This window comes from Salmo salar, chromosome ssa11, assembly GCF_905237065.1.
Source record: "Salmo salar chromosome ssa11, Ssal_v3.1, whole genome shotgun sequence".
Taxonomy (NCBI): Eukaryota; Metazoa; Chordata; class Actinopteri; order Salmoniformes; family Salmonidae; genus Salmo; species Salmo salar.
The window spans coordinates 73,978,362-74,000,926 of NC_059452.1; the positions used below are offsets into that span (position 1 = coordinate 73,978,362).

Genomic DNA, 22,565 nt, shown 5'->3' on the forward strand with positions numbered 1-22,565 from the left:
TTTGACATTAGTACTGGAAGCAAGAAAAATGATTGTACCAAACCGTTCATGTTCTAGTATCGAAAAAGTACAGAAGTTTTGGTATACCGTGGAACACTAGTGTGCATACATGCATGCATACATACATATATATTATTGTGTTTCTGCATATGTGTGTGTGTATACTGTATGTGCACCTGCAGGGCCAGGCCCTGTGGTTATTACTACCTGTGAGAGCGCTCCCTAGGCTCCCCCTACGGAGGTTCTTGCCGTCCTCACAGAGCGGTCTCTTGAACTTGAGGGCGAGTCCCAAGCCGTGGATGACCTCGGGGTTAGTGGACTTCCGGAAGGGCATGGAAGGAGGATACAGGATGTTATCCAACTGCAGGAGAGGAGGAAAGATGGTGGTTAAGTTAGGTCAATGGCTCCCAAATTGTGGATCAAGAACCACACTGGTGGGTTATGGCCAATTCATATTTAAAAAAATTGTCACAGGAACTTGGTAGTTTGGAAACCACAGGAGTTAGGTGAACAGTGGTGGGGCTGAAGGCGGATGTTGGTAAAACATTTTTTTACTTGGTTCTGTATCACTCAAGCCTGATTAGAGATCACTTGTGTGAGCAGCAAACAGTAAATGGACCATACAGTACCTGATAAGGTGTTGAATTATCATGCAAGCATACAATCCAACGACACAATGATGGTAAAGATTATGACTAACATCACAAATAGCCGCCCAGTGAGAGTACAATGTGAGTACAGTATCTGCACTGTAAAAACCTCTGCATGATCAAATCCTTGTGTACACAAACAATTATATTTTTTTGCATTGCAAACTTAGGAAAATGTTGCATCATCCTTGTAAAACCTATTAATGAGTAAATGTGATGTCAATAATAGCTACAGTGGTTAGCTAGCTTGGAGAAGGTATTTAGTGTTGAGTGCCAGTGAGGATTTCCGACGCTGAACAACTTGTTACAGTCATTGATAATAATCCGATTTAATTTCTTCATGTCATTATATTATGATATACAGTATATTCGGAAAGTATTGAGACCCCTTACATTTTTCCACATTGTTACGTTACAGCCTTATTCTAAAATGGATTAAAGTTGTTTCCCCCCCTCATCATTCTACACACAATACCCCATAATGTAATTTTGTTGCAACTGTATTAAAAGTAAATGGAATATTACATTTACAAAAGTCCGGGCTCTGACTGGGCCACTCAAGGACATTTTAGAGACTTGTCCCGAAGCCACTCCTGTGTTGTCTTGGCTGTGGGCTTAGGGTCAATGTTCTGTTGGAAGGTGAACCTTCGCCCCAGTCTGAGGTCCTGAGCATTCTGGAGCAGGTTTTCATCAACGATCTCTCTGTACTTTGTCCGTTCATCTTTCCCTCGATCCTGACTAGTGTCCCAGTCCCTGCCGCCGAAAAACATCCTCACAGCATGATGCTGCCACCACCATGCTTCACCTTTGGGATGGTGCCAGGTTCCCTCCAGACGTGACACTTGGCATTCAGGTCAAAGAGCTCAACCTTGGTTTCATCAGACCAGAGAATCTGGTTTCTCATGGTCAGAGTCCTTTAGGTGCCTTTTAGCAAACTCCAAGCGAGCTGTCATGTGCCTTTTACTGAAGAGTGAGTTCCGTCTGGCCACTCTACCATAAAAGGCCTGATTGGTGGAGTGCTGCAGAGATGGCTGTCTTTCTGGAAGGCTTCTCCCATCTCCACAGAGGAACTCTGGAGCTGTCAGATTGACCATCTGGTTCTTGGTCACCTCCCTGGCCAATAGAATTTTTACTTGGATTAAACTGAGTTTAAATGTATTTGGCTAATATGCATGTAAACTTCCGACTTCAACTGTACTCTGAACATTTTCTTGTAACTGCAATTCCCTTACCCATCTTAATAACAATATTATCTATTTGTTCTGCCCACGATAAAGCTGCATCCAACATGACGCCTTGTAGTTTTTTTTTTTTCACTTGCTCTACGTGTTCTATTCATCGACAAACTCAATTGGGGGTCATCAGCAAGCATATATCTAGAACCAAATACAATACATTTAGTTTTAGAAATGTTAGACAGCAATTTGTTCATATCAGCCCACTCAGACACCATTCTTAGTTCACTGCTCAGTACATCTGTTAGCTCATTACATTCTGATGCTGCACTATACATTGTAGAGTCATCAGCATACATGACCACTCTTGCTTTGTGCATTACTGAAGGTAAATCATTAGTAAAGATAGAGTAGAGCAGTGGGCCTAGGCAGCTTCCTTGAGGAACACCACAGTGTATATCTTTACTGTTTGAAAAGCTACCATTAAAGAACACTTTTTGCCTTCTCCTGGATAGATAGCTTCCCATCCAGGATAGAGCAGCATCTTAGTAACAGTTCATAGTAACAGTTCATGATCAATTACATCAGAAGCAGCACTGAAATCCAGCAACACTGCACCAACTAACTTCCTACCATCCATACTCTTTAACCAATCATCTGTCATTTGTGCTAAGGCCATACTCATAGAATGCCCTTCTTTGTATGCATGCTGGAAACCCGTTATCAGGCCATTACATGAAAAATAATCCTTGATTTGTACAGATACAATGTTTTCCAATAATTTACTTAACACAGGCAGCAAGCTTATAGGACGATTACTGGGACCAGTGAATGCAGATTTTTTTAATCCTTAGGTAGTGGAATAACCTTTGACTCTTTCCAGACTTCTGGGCACACCCCATACATCAAGCATTAAAAGTATGAGAGATTGGTGGAGATATTTGGTTAGCTGTAACTCTAAGCAATTTGGCATCTAGATTATCTGTCCCAGGCGATTTGTCATTCGAAAGAGACAACAGAATCCTTTATACCGCTTACCCTTTCTACTTGATGAAAATTTGACCTGCATTGCCCCTCCTTCATGATACAATCTTTAATAAGGGTATATGACATGGAGCCATCAATTGGAATCATAGCATTCCTCAACTTGTCCACTTTGCCTGTAAAATATTAAAGTAGTTTGCTATGTCATGTGGTTTTGTAACAAATATACCATCTGATTCGAACAAAAAGAGGCAGACATGTTTGAATTCCTACCCATAATAGTGTTCAACGTTCTCCACAGCTTTTTCCCATCACCCTTTACTTCATCAATTTTGTGCTGATAGAATCCCTTCTTCTTTCCTTTGTTAGCTTGGTCACAAGATTTCTTAATTTACAATAACTTTGCTTATCAAACAAAGTACCAGATTTATCTGCTACTTTTTTGTCATCATAACGTTGAATCATTAAATTTCTCAGCTCATCATCAATTTATGGGGCACCATTTGACCTCACAGTGCATTTTCTTAAAGGGGCGTGCTTGTCAGCTATACTCAAATAATTTCATAAACAAACTTAGTGACATTTTAGGATCATCCTTACTACACACTTCTAACCATTGCACATTCTTAATCTCATTCACAAATGAGTCCTGATACCAGCCTTTGGTATTTTAGTTTTCCTAGTGAGTGCAACCAAGTTATGATCACTGTAACCTAGTGCCACTGATACAGCTTTAGAACAATGTTCAGCCATGTTAGTAAAAATGTGATCGATACAAGTTGATGATGTAATACCAGACCTATTAGTGAACGTTCTGGTTGGTAATGTCATAACTTGGGTTAGGTTACATACATTGGCAACAGAAATAACTTTCTCTTTGGACAGTTTGTATTAAAAAAAAAATCCCCCAAAATATATTTCCCCATTTTCATCAGATACCTTATCCAACATTTCGCAAATTCCATCAAGATATTTCACATCATCACTAGGTGGCCTATAGCAGCAACCAACTAGTATAGGTTTCAAATGTGGTCAATGCACCTGTACCCATAGTGCCTCTAATCCATTCAACATTAAGTCCTGACGTTGTTTTACTGGAATATGATTCTGGATGTAAACTGCAACTCCACCCCCCATATCTATTTCTGTTCCTCCTGAACAAATTGTATCCATGTATAGAGATCTCAGCATCCTCAAAAGAAGAGTCCAAGTGAGTCTCTGATATTGCCAATACATGAATATTGTTTGACTGCACTAGACAGCATATTTCATGAATTTTGTTCCTTAAACTGCATATATTCAAGTGAGCAGTTAACAGACCTTTCTTTGGTAGATTTACAGTATGTATATGTCCAAACATGAATCAGTAGTTGGAATCAGAGAGAGATACTCAGTGTGTGTATGTGGGGCTGAAATGACTTGTGTCTGTCGCTCCTCCTAACTCCATGGGAGGGAGGGTGAACAATCAGTTTGTCATACCTCAGATATGCTATGTCACCTCGTTCTCTTGCAGCCTTCATGGCTGGTATTAGTTCCTTTCTTCTTTGACGGACTGCAGCGGAGAAATCCTCATTGATGAAGATGAAGGACCCTTTAAGGCATTTGGCTTTTTCAAGGACTGCAAGCTTATCCTTGAACCTGAGGAATTTCCCTACAATTGGCCTGGGTCTGGTTCCATTCTCACCACTAGTGACCCCTGATTTCCCAGACCGGTGAGCACGTTCCAGCTCTACCTGTTGATCCAGCTGTAGCTCCTCATAAAACAGCTTTCGAACTTTGTCCTCGGATTCAGCCCATGTCTCAACTTTAGCTCTCCTGGATACCATCTATTACAAGATTATTTCTTCTCGATTGTCCATCCAGGTAATCAGCCTTCCCATACATGTTCTGGAGGCCCTCCCTGACTGTGGTGATTTCAATTCGCATAGAGAAACAGTTTCTGGAAAGTGTACCCTGTGTGGTCTTCAATACATCCACATCCTTCTGTGTGAACTGAAGGCTTGTTTTAATGTCTTGTACATCTTTAGTTAGGTCGTCCAGCCATTTGTTGGTAGACTCCATGATCATTGTATGAAGCTTTAAGTTATTTTCCTGCTGAAGTATAATTTCCTTGTAGAAGAATTTCTGCTTCTCCAAGAGTTCACGTACCTGCCCAGCAGTAATCCTCGTCTTTTTTTCGGAGGCATGATAGTAGGACAAGCCCTCTATTCACTCCGTGAAATGAGACGACAGCAGTAGAAGAAAAAAAATGGAAATTGGTGTGCCTAAAACCGAGACAAATTGAAGTGCGACCCTAGCTACAAGGGCTAACCGCTTAGCGTGCTTGGTATCAAGCAATAGTAGCCCAGGCTGCCTAGCTTGATAACTAGCTGCTTTGCCAATGTATTACCACCTTGTTTGAGCTAGGATCCCTGGACATATATCAGCGGTCCCAGCGTTAATGCTAACTGCGTCCCAGGATCCAGATATGAACAGGAAAACTACTGTAAACTTGTATTAGCTAACTAGATCATGACTTTAAGACATGAAGGTCAGTCAATGCGGAAAATGAACAACTTTCAAAGTTTCTTTAAGTGTGGTCACAAAAACCATCAACTGCTATGATGAAACTGGCTCTCATGAGGACCACAACAGGAAAGGAAGAACCAGAGCACTGCTGCGGATGTGTTACCAGCCTCAGAAATTGCAGCCCAAATAAATGCTTCAGAGTTCAAGTAACAGACATCTCAACATCAACTGTTCAGAGGAGACTGCGTGAATCAGGCCTTCATGGTTGAATTGCTGCAAAGAAACCACTACTAAAGGACACCAATAAGAAGAGACTTGATTGGGCCAAGAAACACAAGCAATGGACATCAGACTGGTGGAATTCTGTCTTTTGGTATGATGAGTGAAAACGTTGAGATTTTTGGTTCCAACCGCTGTGTCTTTGTGAGACGCAGAGTAGGTGAACGGATGATCTCTGCATGTGTGGTTCACACCTTGAAGCATGGAGGTGGTGGTGTGGCATTACTTTGCTTGGGACACTGTCAGTGATTTATTTAGAATTAAAGGCACACTAAACCAGCATTCTGCAGCGATACGCCATCCCATCTGGTTTGCACTTAGGACTATAATTTTTTTTTTTCAACAGGACAGTGACCCAAAACACACCTCCAGTCTGTGTAAGGGCTATTTGATCAAGGAGAGTGATGGAGTGCTGCATCAGATGACCTGGCCTCCACAATCACCCGACCTCAACCCAATTGAGATGGTTTGGGATGAGTTGGACTGGAGAGTAAAGGAAAATCAGCCAACAAGTGCTCAGCATATATATAAAAATAAATAAATAAATAAATGAGAGCGAGTGAGCGAGAGAGAGAGAGAGAGAGAGAGAGAGACACAAATTAGGGCCGATTTCAAGTCTTCATCGGTAATCTGGACGCCGATTACATTGCATTCCACGAGGAAACTGAGTGGCAGGTTGACCACCTGTTACGCGAGTGCAGCAAGGAGCCAAGGTAAGTTGCTAGCTAGCATTAAACTTATCTTATAAAAAAACAAATCAATCTTCACATAATCACTAGTTAACTACACATGGTTGATGATATTACTAGGTTAACTAGCTTGAATCACAACCTACTTCGCTAAACAGGGGATGATTTAACAAAAGCACATTCGCGAAAAAAAGCACAATTGTTGCACCTAACCATAAACATCAATGCCTTTCTTAAAATCAATACACAGAAGTATATTTTTTTAACCTGCATATTTAGTTAAAAGAAATTCATGTTAGCAGGCAATATTAACTAGGGAAATTGGGTCACTTCTCTTGCGTTCATTGCGGCAGAGTCAGGGTATATGCAACAGTTTGGGCCGCCTGGCTCGTTGCGAACTAATTTGCCATAATTTTACATCATTATGACATAGAAGGTTGTGCAATGTAACAGAAATATTTAGACTTAGGGTTGCCGCCCATTCGATAAAATACGGAATGGTTCTGTATTTCACTGAAAGAATAAACATTTTGTTTTCGAAATTATAGTTTTAGGATGACCATATTAATTACCAACGGCTCGTATTTCTATGTTTATATATTATAATTAAGTCTATGATTTGATAGAGGAGTCTGACTGAGCGGTGGTAGCAGGCTCGTAAACATTCATTCAAACTTTACTGCGTTTACCAGCAGCTCTTAGCAATGTTTGCTACACAGCGCCATTTATGACTTCAAACCTATCAACTCCTGAGATTAGGCTGGCAATAAAGTGTCTATATGAACATCCAATAGGCAAAAGGTATCTGAAATGGTATAGAGAGAAATAGTCGACGCGTCATAATTCCTATAATAACTACAACCTAAAACTTCTTACTTGGGAATATTGAAGAACTGGGAATATTGAACCACCAGCTTTCATATGTTCTCATGTTCTGAGCAAGGAACTTAAACGTTAGCTTTTTTTTTTTTACATGGCACACTTTTACTTTCTTCTACAACACTGTGTTTTTGCATTATATAAACCGAGCATGTTTCATTATTTATTTGAGACTAAATAGATTTTATTTATGTATTATATTAAGTTAAAATAAAAGTGTTCATTGTTCATTCAGTATTGTTGTAATTTTCATTATTACAAATCCGTATCGGCTTTTTTTGGTCTTCCAATAATCTGTATCGGTATCGACGTTGAAAAATCAGAAATCGGTCGAATATAAATATATATTTTATGGAAAACGAGACACCGGTCATATTCACGCCCATCTCGGTGAACTAATCCATTGTGGAGGCCGCGAGGACGGCACAGTCCAAGAAGAAGGGTGTAGAGCTAATGTTAGAGGGGGTGAAATGCACGTCTCTCCCCAGAATGCACTCCCACTAATTTGTGCACATTCACTGTTTCAAAACATCATTGTGTGAATTGCATTTGCTTGTTAGTGTCTACCAATTCCCCATTACATATATCACTACTAGTACATTTATCGTTAATTCCTAAATAATGTTTGTTTGGTTACAGTCATTTCTGTTAATACATTCAGTATTATTATTCCAGTCTTCCCATTATCATTGTCGGAGTGGACACGTTGTTTGCAGAGTGCACAACCTATGCTACACTTGTGAGAAACAAGTTTTGGTTTATTCATTACATTTACGAGTTTTGTCAATTTAGTCATTGTCTTTTTTGGGGGGTGGTCCTGTCAATGTTGAGTAAGGATGCGCACCTGATTATGCATAGAAGTAGGCCTATAGGCTACCTGGCCTGCGCACAAATATAGGTATATGAATGTACCCATTTAGGGATCTGGCTTAATGCACCACCACTAATTACCTGTGGAGCTTCTCAAAGTAAGGTTTTCTTCGCCGCAAACAAAGACTGTTTTTACATCCCTTGGATGACAATAATTCCTTAATGTATTTGATTTTTTTCCCAGCTCTCTCCTTTTCGATAACCCCTCAGCGTGAAAGGGAAAAATGTCATGCTCTGAAAAACAGTGGAAACATGGTAAATTAGGCTTATCTGGTTACTTCTTGCTCAAATAGCCTACAGCAGTGTCTGTCCTGAGCTCACTGGCACTGGAAACTGAGGACCTAGAATATTTTATACAATACTGTAAGTTTTCTAGCATGAGCTTCAGGCCAGACCAAGTTAATCGTTTATACAATGTTTCAAGTTCGTTGCAGACAGACCATGCGTAGCCAATGTGATTTTATAGGATATATATTTTTATCAGGATATTTTCTACCTCCAGGCAGCAATGTTTTTATTTGTTGGCTTTATGGTCTATTTTTACCTGGCCTAATTGGCAAAATGGCAATAGAAGTTAAACCGAAAGAGTATAATTTTTTATTTAGATTTGGATAGAATTTTGATAAACCACATGACAATGATTTAGCGATACAAAGGCGTTATTATAAATTAAATGAAACTGCTCCACGGAAATGTGCATATGAAAACCATAACTGGCAAGTAAAATCACTAGAAATGGTAAGATAAATTGGCATTCCACATGAGAAAGGTTGCCGACTACTCGTGTAGCCTATTACAGGCAACTTCAGGAGAGTAATGGCAGAATCTGCGAAAGCCAGTAGGAGCATGGTCGGGTCAGGTTACGTTTTTTTCTTCTTCTGGTTATCTTGATCTCTGGCGCCCTCGAGTCATCAAATAGTGCACTTAAAGCATCAGACGAGGTCAATGCATATACAGTATAGTTGATTTTATTGAAACACATAGGGTGTGTCTATACATAGAAAAATACACAGTTTTAAAATGTAGACCAATCGATTGGTCAAAAGAACAGACTACTTTCGGTCGACCAAGATTATTATTATGTTTTGCCGGGCACAGCCCTACAAATCAATCAATCCCTTTTTACATCAGCAGATTTCACATAGTGCTTAAACAGAAACCCAGCCTAAAAGCCCAAACAGCAAGCAATGCAGATGTAGAAGCATGGGGGCTAGGAAACAAGTGCGAGCAGTGGATGAAACAAGTGCGAGCAGTGGATGAAACAAGTGCGAGCAGTGGATGAAATGATTGAAGACCATGTATGTGTACATTTTTTTTGTAATGCGAGCGGTGATGCATGTAAGGCCAGATCGTTAAGACCGTTGTGCTTGGATCCACGTTGGATCTAATATACCTAGCGAATTGATCATCTGAATGTCTGCTTAATTTAAAGCAGGGTCTTGTTAGATTTAACAGAGAAAGCATCAAGGTAACGTTTTTTGGGCCTCGAATTGGACACCGAGTCCACTGTGCGCAATTGTGTAGGATAGACTATTGCGCAACACCCAACGATATTCCTATTAATTATTCTGGATATAATGACAACACATTACATCGCCTAGTGGGCTTCTTCACACTATCATCTGGTAATGAAATAACATGACGAATACATTTTGTTTTCCCATGTTAGACCTGCAATTTTAAACAATACAAGGGGCCTTGAAGTAGCCTACCGGTACTTGAACTTGGAGCTCAGCAATTGAAGTACTGGAATAGGCCTACCTTGAAAATCAGACATTCTCTCAATTTGGTCTTTAAAAAAGGTCCATGAACAGTTTGTGAGAGGTGGCCACTTTCATTAGTTTCCCGCTGCTTCAATTGAAGAGTGTTGCGCTAGCTAAATCCTTCCACTACAAAAAGGAACCCGTTTTATTGGTCGCTTTCTCATTATAAAAACAGCGATGGTGCGATTCAAATGACGAGATTCATGCGACCACTATTCACGGCTTTTTTGAAGTGTACCTGTGTCGGCCACATACATGCATCCAGTTTATTTACTCAGTTAAGTTAAAATATAACAATACAACAGCAGTCTATCGGCAGAGAGATTCTCAGTGTGTTTCATACTTAACATGAGTACAAGAGAGGCAGTGATGCAAGGCTGGTCCACATAAACTGAGACCTGCAAAGTGTCTCATCTGCAGTGTAGTAGAAAAGGAGGTTATTACATCATCATAACAATCTGTATCTCAATGCACATTGCATTTGAAAGACTGGGCTGGTGAGTACCTAAGACCTCTGTACAGAACAATATGGAGAGGAAGAGGTCCTCCCAAAGAACACACAGAAGCGCTTTGTGTGTGTGTTCGTTCCGTCTGGACGGGAACACCCTCTCTTTTTGTGAAGGATGATTCATGATCGTATACAAGCATGAAGGAGTGATGAGACCATATTCGTGTACTAAACTAAGTTTAACTCAGTGGATGAAAGGAGACCTAGAACCAGATCCAGACAGGAACTATTCTGATATCCACATGAGATGGCCATAGTTGACAACAGCAACAATAATAGCAGACAAATAATCACTGTAAAATCAGGTTGTAGCTAATTCTTTGTTTAACCCAAATAGCTACAAAGACACAGTATCTGACACAGCAGGTGTTCTGTATGTATTGGCCCTCCCCACCACACATCTTCATCTGTCTGAACTATAATGCCTGAAAGCTCACGTGGGTGTTCCTGGGAACGTACACTGTGAAAAGTAACTGCCTACTCAAAACAGTCAGTAGAACTCAAATTATAAAAGTGGTACTAATGTCAATAATATTTATTCTCACTTAATGTTTTTGAGTACTGTTAACAAATATAAGGTTGAGTAAATAACTGTTCTGCTAATCTGAGTTTTTCCAAGTTATGAGTATTTCATATTTTAAAGTCAATCTACAATTTAATAAAGTTGTTCTTACTTGATCCTGTTTTACGTCTTTACTTAAAATAAAGGATAAGCGAGACACGTTGATATTTGAGTAAAAAAAACACTTCATTTATCTGTGTTGTGTTGATATATACAGTATAATTATATATATTTTTCAAGTTATGAATATCACATGGCTCTGTTGGATTTGCTTTGATACTTCTACACGTTGTATGCATGTTTGAAGAAAGAAAAGTACATTTCTAAAATACTATTAAGCAGTTTGTTGTGCTATGAGGTGTAATGGATCGTGCTGAACGGTTATCAAAACCGTTGGGCAAATTGAAAAGCCATTCCCAACATCAACGAGATCAATCTTAATTAGAGAGGCTAATTCAGCATCCTGTAATGCTTACAGATCTACCTCCAGTTACTGCTAGAGGAAAGAGCACTGTGGTGAAAATGTATAAATCAGCAATCAAATTAGTAATGAAGGTTAATAATCTAAGTAGAAGGTATCCAACATTTTTATGTTACCTACAACAAATATTTATGTTCAAGTAATGTTAAAAAGTTCAGAATAAACAAAATAGTATGTACAACTTAAAGTATTGAACATAGAAATACTTGAGGTTGAGTTACTCAAATTGTTCTAGGCAAAGGGTTTCCCCGAGTTAGCAGAACTCACTACTTTTCACAGTGTACAAGGATCAATACTTAAGTCAATCCTGTTCTTTGTTTACCTTTGTGTTATTTCACTTTTTGAAAACAGCTTGTTTTTGTGACATTTTGGACTTTAGTAAACCTTACTATCTTATAACACATCGTAGAAACCCAAATTGACCTGGCTAGCCTAAGGCCTTAGGGTGTAGGGGCTAAGAGTCCATTTGGGATTCCAGAGGGATCAATGAGAGTAGGATTAAACAATCTTTCCTCCTCAAGCAACATTTCTTACAGCATCCATGTAGTCATCAATCAGCATTAGGCAAGACATGGGCTACGTTAACACAGGCTTTTGACCAATCAGATCAGCTCTGCAAAAAATCTGATGTGAAAAGATCTAAATGTGATTGGTCAAAATATCAATTAGTGGAAAAAGATCAGAATTGGGCTGCCTGTGTAAACGCAGCCCTAGAAACAACTCAGTCATTAAAATAAACATTCCCTTAATAAAACTCAGACTTTTCACAACAACTTTCTTCCTGTCCGTCTTTGCCAAGCACATGGTACAATAAACATCCCACAACCACCACAGCATTGCTGCACAACAACTAGTGTCTTGTTCATAGTCAAACTCTGGAGTTGTTTCATATGATCTCAATCACCATACATGTTTGGAAAAGGGAAAGGGGGATACCTAGTCAGTTGTCCAACTGAATGTATTCAACTGAAATGTGTCTTCCACATTTAACCCAACCCTTTGCCCAACAGAAAGTGTCTTCTTGGCCAAAACATTCAGGAGATAGAGGTAGCAGGTAGCCTAGCAATTAAGAGTGTTGGACCAGTAACCGAAAGGTCACTGGTTCAAATCCCAGAGCTAGCAAGGTGGAAAAATCTGCTGTTCTGCCCTTGAGCAAGGCAGTTAACCCCCAACAACAACTGCTCCCAAAGGGAGCCGATGACGTGGATGTCGATGTTACGCGAGTGCAGCAAGAAGCCAAGGTAAGTTGCTAGCTAGCATTAAACTTACCTTGTAAAAAAAATAAATAAATAATCTTCACATTATCACTAGTTAACTACACATGGTTGATGATATTACTAGGTTAACTAGCTTGTCCTGCATTGCATATAATCAATGTGGTGCCTGTTAATTTATCGATGAATCACAGCCTACTTCGCCAAACGGGGGATGATTTAACAAAAGCGCATTTGTGAAAAAAGCACAATCGTTGCACGAATGTACCTAACCATGAACATCAATGCCTTTCTAAAATCAAAATACAGAAGTATATTTTTTTAAACCTGCATATTTAGTTAAAATAAATTCATGTTAGCAGGCAATATTAACTAGGGAAATTGTGTCACTTCTCTTGCGTTCATTGCACGCTGAGTCAGGGTATATGCAACAGTTTGGGCCGCCTGGCTCGTTGAACTAATTTGCCACAATTCTACATCATTATGACATAACTTTGAAAGGTTGTGCAATGCAACAGCAATATTTAGACTTAGGGATGCCACCCATTCGATAAAATACCGAACTGTTCTGTATTTCACTGAAAGAATAAATATTTTCGAAATGATAGTTTGACCATAATGACCAAAGGCTCGTATTTCTGTGTTTATCATATTATAATTAAGTCTATGATTTGAAATTTGATAGAGCAGTCTGACTGAGCGGTGGTAGGTGGCAGCAGGCTGGTAGGCATTCATTCAAACTTTACTGCGTTTACCAGCAGCTCTTAGCAAAGCTTGATTCACAGCGCTGTTTATGACTTCAAGCCTATCAACTCCTGAGATAAGACTGACAATACTAAAGTGCCTATTAGAACATCCAATAGTCAAAGGTATATGAAATACAAATGGTATAGAGAGAAATAGTCGACGCGTCATAATTCCTATAATAACTACAACCTAAAACTTCTTAATTTGGAATATTGAAGAACTGGGAATATTGAACCACCAGCTTTCATATGTTCTCATGTTCTGAGCAAGGAACTTAAACGTTAGCTTTTTTTTTTTACATGGCACACTTTTACTTTCTTCTACAACACTGTGTTTTTGCATTATATAAACCGAGCATGTTTCATTATTTATTTGAGACTAAATAGATTTTATATTATATTAGGTTAAAATAAAAAATAAAGTGTTCATTGTTCATTCAGTATTGGTGTAATTGTCATTATTACACACACATATATATATAAAATAAAAATCGGCATCGGTGTTAAAAAAATCATAATCAGTCGACCTCTACTCAGAACGCACAACTCATCGATCCTTGTCACAGATGGGCTATTACAGCAGACGGCCACAAGCGGTTCCACTCCTATCAGCAAAAAACAACAAGCAGCTCCAGTGGGCACGCAATCACCAAAACTGGACATGTTCTGGAGGCAAAGAAGGGTTTGACCCGGAATATACCCGTTAATAGATAACTGATGTTAAAAAAGTATAAACGTATTTATTTTTCACATTTTTTTCAATAATTAATCAAATAGTTTGACAACCCTGTTCATATGGAACAACCCAATGTTGATCTTGACATTAACATCATTTAAATATTTCTCTAGTGCAGCATATTTGACAAGAGAGAGATTAGTAAATTAGAAAGTATCTGGTCTGGAAGCGAAGGAGAAAACATACCCGTTTCCAGCTGTCAAGCTTCAAAGGCAACAAATTATTAAGGAAATACTATTAATCAAGAGTTATTAAAGAGCAGTGTGTAACACCAATGAAGATTTTTGTGACCTGAGGGGACATTTCACTAGCGAGAAATGAGAAGTCTCTGTCTGTTGTGCAGGCTGAAACATACAGGAATCAATCATAGAGATGCAGGAGGAGTGAAGACATACAGTTGAAGTCGGAGGTTTACATACATTTACGTTGGAGTCGTTAAAACTTGTTTTCAACCCCTTCACAAATGTCTTGTTAACACACGATTGTTTTGGCAAGTCAGTTATGACATATACTTGTGCATGACACGTAATTTTTACAACAATTGTTTACAGACAGATTATTTCACATATAATTCACTGTATCACAATTCCAGTGAGTCAGAAGTTTACATACACTAAGTTGACTGTGCCTTTAAATGGCTTGAAATTCCAGAAAATTATGTCATGGCTTTAGAATCTTCTGATTGGCTAATTGACATCATTTGAGTCAATTGGAGGTGTACCTGTGGATGTATTTCAAGGCCTACCTTCAAACTTAGGGCCTCTTTGCTTGACATCATGGGAAAAATCAAAGAAAATCAGCCAAGACCTTAGAAAAATAATTGTAGACTACAAGTCTGGTTCATCCTTGGGAGCAATTTCCAAACGCCTGAAGGTACCACGTTCATCTGTACAAACAATAGTACGCAAGTATAAACACCATGGGACCACGCAGCCGTCATACCGCTCAGGAAGGAGATGCGTTCTGTCTCCTAGAGATAAATGTATTTGTGCGAAAAGTGCAAATCAATCCCAGAACAACAGCAAAGGACCTTGTGAAGATGCTGGAGGAAACAGGTACAAAAGTATCTATATCCACAGTAAAATGAGTCCTATATCAACATAACCTGAAAGGCAAGGAAGAAGCCACTGCTCCAAAACAGCCATCAAAAAGCTAGACTACGGTTTGCAACTGCACATGGGGACAAAGATCGTACTTTTTGGAGAAATGTCCTCTGGTCTGATGAAACAAAAATAGAACTGTTTGGCCATAATGACCATCGTTATGTTTGGAGGAAAAAGGGGGAGGCTTGCAAGCCGAAGAACAACATCCCAACCGTGAAGCACGGGGGTGGCAGCATCATGTTGTGGGGGTGCTTTGCTGCAGGAGGGACAAGTGCACTTCACAAAATAGATGGCATCATGAGGGAGGAAAATTATGTGGATATATTGAAGCAACATCTTAAGACATCAGTCAGAAAGGTAAAGCTTGGTCGCAAACGCGTCTTCCAAATGGACAATGACTCCAAGCATACTTCCAAAGTTGTGGCAAAATGGCTTAAGGACAACAAAGTCAAGATATTGGAGTGGCCATCACAAAGCCCTGACCTCAATCCTATAGAAAGATTGTGGGCAGAACTGAAAAAGCATGTGCGAGCAAGGCCTACAAACCTGACTCAGTTACACCAGCTCTGTCAGGAGGAACGGGCCAAAATTCACCCAACTTATTGTGGGAAGCTTGTGGAAGGCTACCCGAAATGTTTGACCAAAGTTAAACAATTTAAAGGAAATGCTACCAAATACTAATTGAGTGTATGTAAACTTCTGACCCACTGGGAATGTGATGAAAGAAATAAAAGCTGAAATAAAAAATTCTCTCTACTATTATTCTGATATTTCACATTCTTAAAATAAAAAAGTGGTGATCCTAACTGACCTAAAACAGAGAATTTTTACTTGGATTAAATGTCAGGAATTGTAAAAAATTTAGTTTACATGTATTCGGCTAAGGTGCATGTAAACTTCCCACTTCAACTGTATGTAATCACGGCGTGCTTGATACTCCAGTGAGATGAAAGTTGACATGAGTGACTGAAAATGGGGTTTGAACGGGAGGGTCTTTATTGCTCACAGTTTTGTTGGGCCACCTACAAGAATGCGGCTGCAGTTGCTTATATCCTCGTCTTTAAAAACCATCTAGAAAAAAGCAGTATGTCATCATTATTTATAGGGCCCATACTGCATTTTTTATGGTTACATCTCACAATGAATACTGATACTGTTTGATTCCATCCTTCGGCAAAAGTTAAAGCTGAGGCAGAACTACATATTTCTAGCACTGTTTTGATTACATGATCATGCCAGACTGCCTAGACAGAGAGATAGACAGGATTACTCCATCTGTGCCAACCTGCTCTGGCAGATTAAGCCATACTTAAAATTTCACAGTGGTGTTGACTTTGCTAGGGCACACACCATTTTTGACCAGGGTGCCAAAAGGATAAAGTATTAAGCAACGGAGGAAGGTAAATGAAAAGTAAGATGTTAAATGTGCGCACTTAGGCTGTTGACAATGTTATGTGGCTGTTTTCACACCTGTTCATTTGCTGAAGTTCCAACAAGTGTGTGATTTTTTTGTTACATTGTGGTTACCATGAAGAATGTAAAACAATGAAATCAAACTCAAAATGAATGAATCAGATGCGTGTCACAAGCTGGAAAGCTAACGCCGCCCCAGTACTCAACACCACTATGCCATACTAAACAAGACTACTTCAGCAGCAGCAGGCAGGAATAGTGGGTTTTGAATTGAACGGATGGTGTATTTTATGTGGCTTGGTTGACATTGGCCCTTCGCTGCTTTCAATGCGTTTAGTCTGACTAGGTGGAAAAGTTTTGAAAAAGTCACGCGATTCAATGAAAAGACCACTAAAAACGTTTCAGTTGACATTGTGATGTAGGCCTATGAAGTGATTTGTTAATTTTCTGAAAGTGCATTCTTACTATTAATTTCTGCAGCAATGTTGTAAAAACACGAGGTATAGACCATTTGTTGTGTAGAAGAAAAATTATGACTCACATATTTGGGTGCCATCCCATCATTGAGAGAGTATTCAAATATCCCTTATTAATTTACTATTGATCATTAACCAGACTTAACACAGATGGACTTTAAAACAACCATATACAACCATAGTCACAATTTGTAAGTCGCTCTGGATAAATGACTTAAATGTAATGTAAATGTAAATGTAATAGTCAAATCAAATGAGGTCATGATTGTGCTGGGGCCAGACATTTGAGAAGTGCTGCTCCAGAGCACAGCTAAGTTCAATAAAAACAAATTGAGTCATAACAAACAGAACTCATTTGGGAGGTGTATCATTCGTAGTCTGACTTGACTGGATGAACTCCTCCTTACATAATAATAAAACAGGACTGACGATAGCCAGGATTTCCATATACCTTTAAATAATTCCCCCTCATACTCATGTCTATGAAGAACTCATTTACGTCATAAAGAAGTCACATTACACATTATCCAATAAATTATCTAGAGTGTGTGTTTGCAGGTTGCACTAACTAAGAAGACCCAAGAGAAATGTAGTAACCCAAACAAGGATCAGCCAACCAAACTTATATTCAAGTAGAGGCTTCAAAACGGTGTGGTTACAGTAAATTGCCTTCATGTCACTACTAGTCACCCTTTTTGGGTACAATTCTGACAAAACAACTCCAAACATTTTAAAGCCCACACTAAAAACAATGCAAAGTACAAAATAAAAAGGATTGTTGCTTATTGGGTAAGTCCAGGTTGTCCCTCCGTTTCAGTCCGATTTCTTCCGTTTGGTGCATAATAAACACAACCCAGTTCTTTTCTGTCCCAGCCTACCAAGAAGAGTATCAGCAGGATTTGGGCCTATTTGTAGGGGCAGGTGTTCAAGGGAAATCAACAGAGATGAATGACAGTGATGTAACAGGGTGCTGTGTTGTGTAATTTAGAAGGAAAGACAGATTATAACTCAGTCTCAGCACTGTAGTGACCTCTGTAAGCAGCTTAGGGACACGCCCCCCCCAAAAATAATTAACAATCACTGGTAAACAGTCACCCTCCGGGTTGACAACTGTCAAGAGTCTGCCTGTGTGTCTTGGTCAGTAATATCGACAAATCTGTTATTGAGGGACAGCCTGAATGACCCAATTTACTACAGGGAGTTGGTTCAAAGTAACCGTAACCTATGATCTAGGGTGAAATATTTCCAAGCTCAGGATGACCCTCAAACTCCCGTTTGGTCTGTATATCAGCCTAAAAGAGGAACCAGGGCCAAACGTCTACAAATCCAGAAAGGAAAGCAGTCAGGGTAACACTAACCATCTGCACGTCATAAAAATAATCATCATACAGCAGTTGTGTTAAGGTGACACCTAGAAGGTAGTTAGTTACATCTATACAAAGTATTGTAAAGTCAACAGGTAATGGAAGTGTATAGTAATGGATGACAATCAAATGGACGAGTAAACGTGTTATTTACAGGGGGTTTCATATTTAAAAGATACAAAACAGTGGTCAACTGCTGCTACAGGAAGTCAACATTGTTCATTTGTTGACTTCCTGTAGCAAAAACATAAAAACAATACAATATATTTTTTTTTAAATGCATCCCTTGTCAGTATTCCTAGAAGCATTTAAGTCAAAACTCCCAAAGCAAAGTGGGATTTTGACACATGCTGAAGGATTGGCATCTGTACGACACTTGACCTGCCAGGTTCTGTACGACCCTTGACCTGCCATTGCTTTCCGTCAGCGCCCGAGTACGCTGTTGGAGCAACGCATCACCCAACATCCCTCAAGATTCTCCTCCCCCACCCACACTCAGTGGACAGTACCAACAGTCTTCTGTTGCCACAGCGAAGAGCAGAAAGACACAGCTCCTTTCAATGATCAAGAGGTGTGACTGGAAGTTGGTGAACTGCTTGAGGAGGCCAGCTCAGTTAACTAACTCTGTAGATGAGGTAGCCTACATGGCCAGAAGGAACTTTGTAGCCTATATGGCCAGAAGGGTAATGTCTGCCTATATGACAGTGGGTGGATTGAATGAGGTCATTTCCATGGAAAAGGACTCATGAGCACCAACAAGTGTAGTTCATTTGGGTGTCAAAGGAAAGCTAAGAGTCTATATTGTTGAGAAATTAAGGCATACATAACTTTTCCACCATTTTCCATCTCAAAAACGTAGAATAAGCCATCTTTGATTTGCGGTCAAACAGACGGAAAAGGAGTCTTAGAAAACATCTACCAGAAACAGTCTTAACAGTAGAACCGCTGGGCATTGATAGACCCCACTTCAAGCAAATGTTATTGATTTCTATTTCACCTTTATTTAACCAGGTAGGCTAGTTGAGAACAAGTTCTCATTCACAACTGCGACCTGGCCAACATAAAGCAAAGCAGTGCGACACAAACAACAGAGTTACACATGGAATAAACAAACTTACAGCCAATAACACAATATAAAAGTCTATATACAGTGTGTGCAAATCAGGTAAGATAAGGCAATAAATAGGCCATAGTGGCAAAATAACTACAATTTAGCAATTAAACACTGGAGTGATAGATGTGCAAAAGATGAATGTGCAAGTAGAGATACTGGGGTGCAAAGGAGCAAAAATAATAAACAGTATGGGGATGAGGTAGTTGGATGGGCTATTTACTGATGGGCTATGTACAGGTGCAGTGATCTGTGAGCTGCTCTGACAGCTGGAGCTTAAAGTTAGAGAGGAAGATGAGTCTCCATCTTCAGTGATTTTTGCAATTCGTTCTTGTCATTGGCAGGAGAGAACAGAAAGGAAAGGCGGCCAAAGGAGGAATTGGCTTTGGGGGTGACAAGTGAAATAGACCTGCTGGAGCGCGTGCTACGGGTGGGTGCTGCTATGGTGACCAGTGAGCTGAGATCATGCGGGGCTTTACCTAGCAAAGACTTATAGATGACCTGGAGCCAGTGGGTTTGGCGACAAAAATGAAGCGAGGGCCAGCCAACGAGAGCATACAGGTTGCCGTGGTGGTTAGTATATGGGGCTTTGGTGACAAGACGGATGGCACTGTGATAGACTGCGTCTAGTTTGCTGAGTAGAGTGTTGGAGGCTATTTTGTAAATGACATCGCCGAAGTCGAGGATCGGCAGGATAGTCAGTTAGTTATACGAGGGTATGTTTGGCAGCATGAGTGAAGAAGGCTTTGTTGCGAAATAGGAAGCTGATTCTAGATTTAATTTTGGATTGGAGATGCTTAATGTGAGTCTGGAAGGAGAGTTTACAGTCTAACCAGACACCTAGGTATTTGTAGTTGTCCACATATTCTAAGTCAGAAGCATCCAGAGTAGTGATGCTGGACGGGCGGGCAGTGATCGGTTGAAGAGCATGCATTTAGTTTTACTTGCATTTAAGGCCACGGAAGGAGAGTTGTATGGCATTGAAACTCATCTGGAGGTTAGTTAACACAGTGTCCAAAGAAGGGCCAGAAGTATACAGAATGGTGTCGTCTGCGTAGAGGTGGATCAGAGAATCACCAGCAGCAAGAGCGACATCATTGATATATATACACAGAGAAAAGAGTCGGCCCGAGAATTGAACCCTGTGGCACCCCCATAGACTGCCAGAGGTACGGACAACAGGCCCTCTGATTTGACACACTGAACTCTATCAGAGAAGTAGTTGGTGAAATGACTAACAACACAGCTCTTAGCTCCCTCTGTAGATGCCTACTGGACAACTTATTTGTATTGCTTTTAAATCTTTTTAATGACTTTTAATCTTATTAACACTTTGTTCTAGCTAGCTATTTGTGTAGGTAGCTATCAAGTAAACACTATGTTATAGCCAAGGCTGTTGAGTCTGCCGATAAGAATGTGGTGATTGACAGAGTTGAAAGCCTTGGCCAGGTCGATGAATACAGCTGCACAGTATTGTCTCTTATCAATGGCGGTTATGATATCGTTTAGGATCTTGAGCGTGGCTGAGGTGCACCCATGACCAGCTCGGAAACCAGATTGCATAGCGGAGAAGGTACGGTGGGATTCGAAATGGTCGGCGATCTGTTTGTTAACTTGGCTTTCGAAGACCTTAGAAAGGCAGGGTAGGATAGATATAGGTCTGTAGCAGTTTGGGTCTAGAGTGTCTCCCCCTTTGAAGAGGGGGATGACCACGGCAGCTTTCCAATCTTTGGGGGTCTCAGACGATATGAAAGAGAGGTTGAACAGGCTAGTAATAGAGGTTGCAACAATTGCGGCGGATAATTTTAGAAAGAGAGGGTCCAGATTGTCTAGCACGGCTGATTTGTAGGAGTCCAGATTTTGCAGCTCTTTCAGAACATCGGCTATCTGTATTTGGGTGAAGGAGAAATGGGGGAGGCTTGGGCAAGTTGCTGAGGGGGGTGCAGGGCTGTAGACCGGGGTGGGGGTGGCCAGGTAGAAAGGATGGCCAGCCGTAGAAAAATGCTTATTGAAATTCTCAATTATCGTGGATTTATTGGTGGTGACAGTATTTGCTAGCCTCAGTGCAGTGGGCAGCTGGGAGGAGGTGCTCTTATTCTCTATGGACTTTACAGTGTCCCAGAACTTTTGGGAGTTTGTGCTACAGGGTGAGAATTTCTGTTTGAAATAGCTAGCCTTTACTTTCTTAACTGCCTGTATATATTGTTTCCTAACTTCCCTGAAAAGTTGCATATCGCGAGGGCTGTTCAATGCTAATGCAGTACGCTACAGGATGTTTTTGTGCTGGTCAAGGGCAGTCAGGTCTGGAGTGAACCAAGGGCTATATCTGTTCCTGGTTCAACATTTTTTGAAATGGGGCATGCTTATTTAAGATGGTGAGGAAAGAACTTTTAAAGAATAACCAGGCATCCTCTACTGACGGAATGAGGTCAATATCCTAATGAGCAGTAATTCTGAATGCAACATTCTAACAGTGTTTTTAATATATTTCATCTTTGCTATAGCAAAAATATTTTGGTTGCGTTTATGAAGGCCTTGGGTAACAGAATCTGATTTGCATTTTATTTCAAATAACACAATTGCATTTTCATTAATTTATATGTTACAACTATGAAACAAAGCAAATGCGTTGGAACATGGTAACAGCTTAGGTTTATAACAACAAAAAAACTTACAATTCTGCAACCACCAAGAAGCATGGTCAAAAGACACGCTGTCAAATTATGAAAACATCAGTAACATCACTATAAGCGCCAAGTGGCCTTGATAGTGAAACTCAGCACAAAAGCAATAATGGCATAATATTGAATATAAGTGTCGATATGGCATCAGTCAAAAATAGTAAATTATTGCCAGCTCATGCTTGTGTGTGACTTCAAGCAATGTCATCACTTGGATTTAATTTAGTTGTCATCCCGTGCCGAACAGTTGACACCATTTCGTAACTTTCACTTGCTTGAAACAGTAAAATACATTTTTTTGGTTGTAGTGTGTAATAGTATAGGGTACTCTCTTGATTGTGTCTAGTTGTCTTGTCATTCTTCACCACAGTTG

The 22,565-nt window shown here is 39.9% G+C and overlaps 1 protein-coding gene across 3 annotated transcripts in view; it reads right to left on the minus strand.

Annotated features, from left to right (window-relative positions):
- LOC106563017 (microtubule-associated serine/threonine-protein kinase 1) overlaps positions 1-22,565 on the minus strand; it is a 196,783-nt gene that overhangs the window by 149,243 nt on the left and 24,975 nt on the right. For all 3 annotated transcript variants that reach the window (XM_014128197.2, XM_014128196.2, XM_014128199.2), the window contains exon 2: positions 208-361. In XM_014128197.2, the coding sequence (XP_013983672.2) occupies positions 208-361 (154 nt within the window). The remainder of the gene's footprint in view (positions 1-207; positions 362-22,565) is intronic.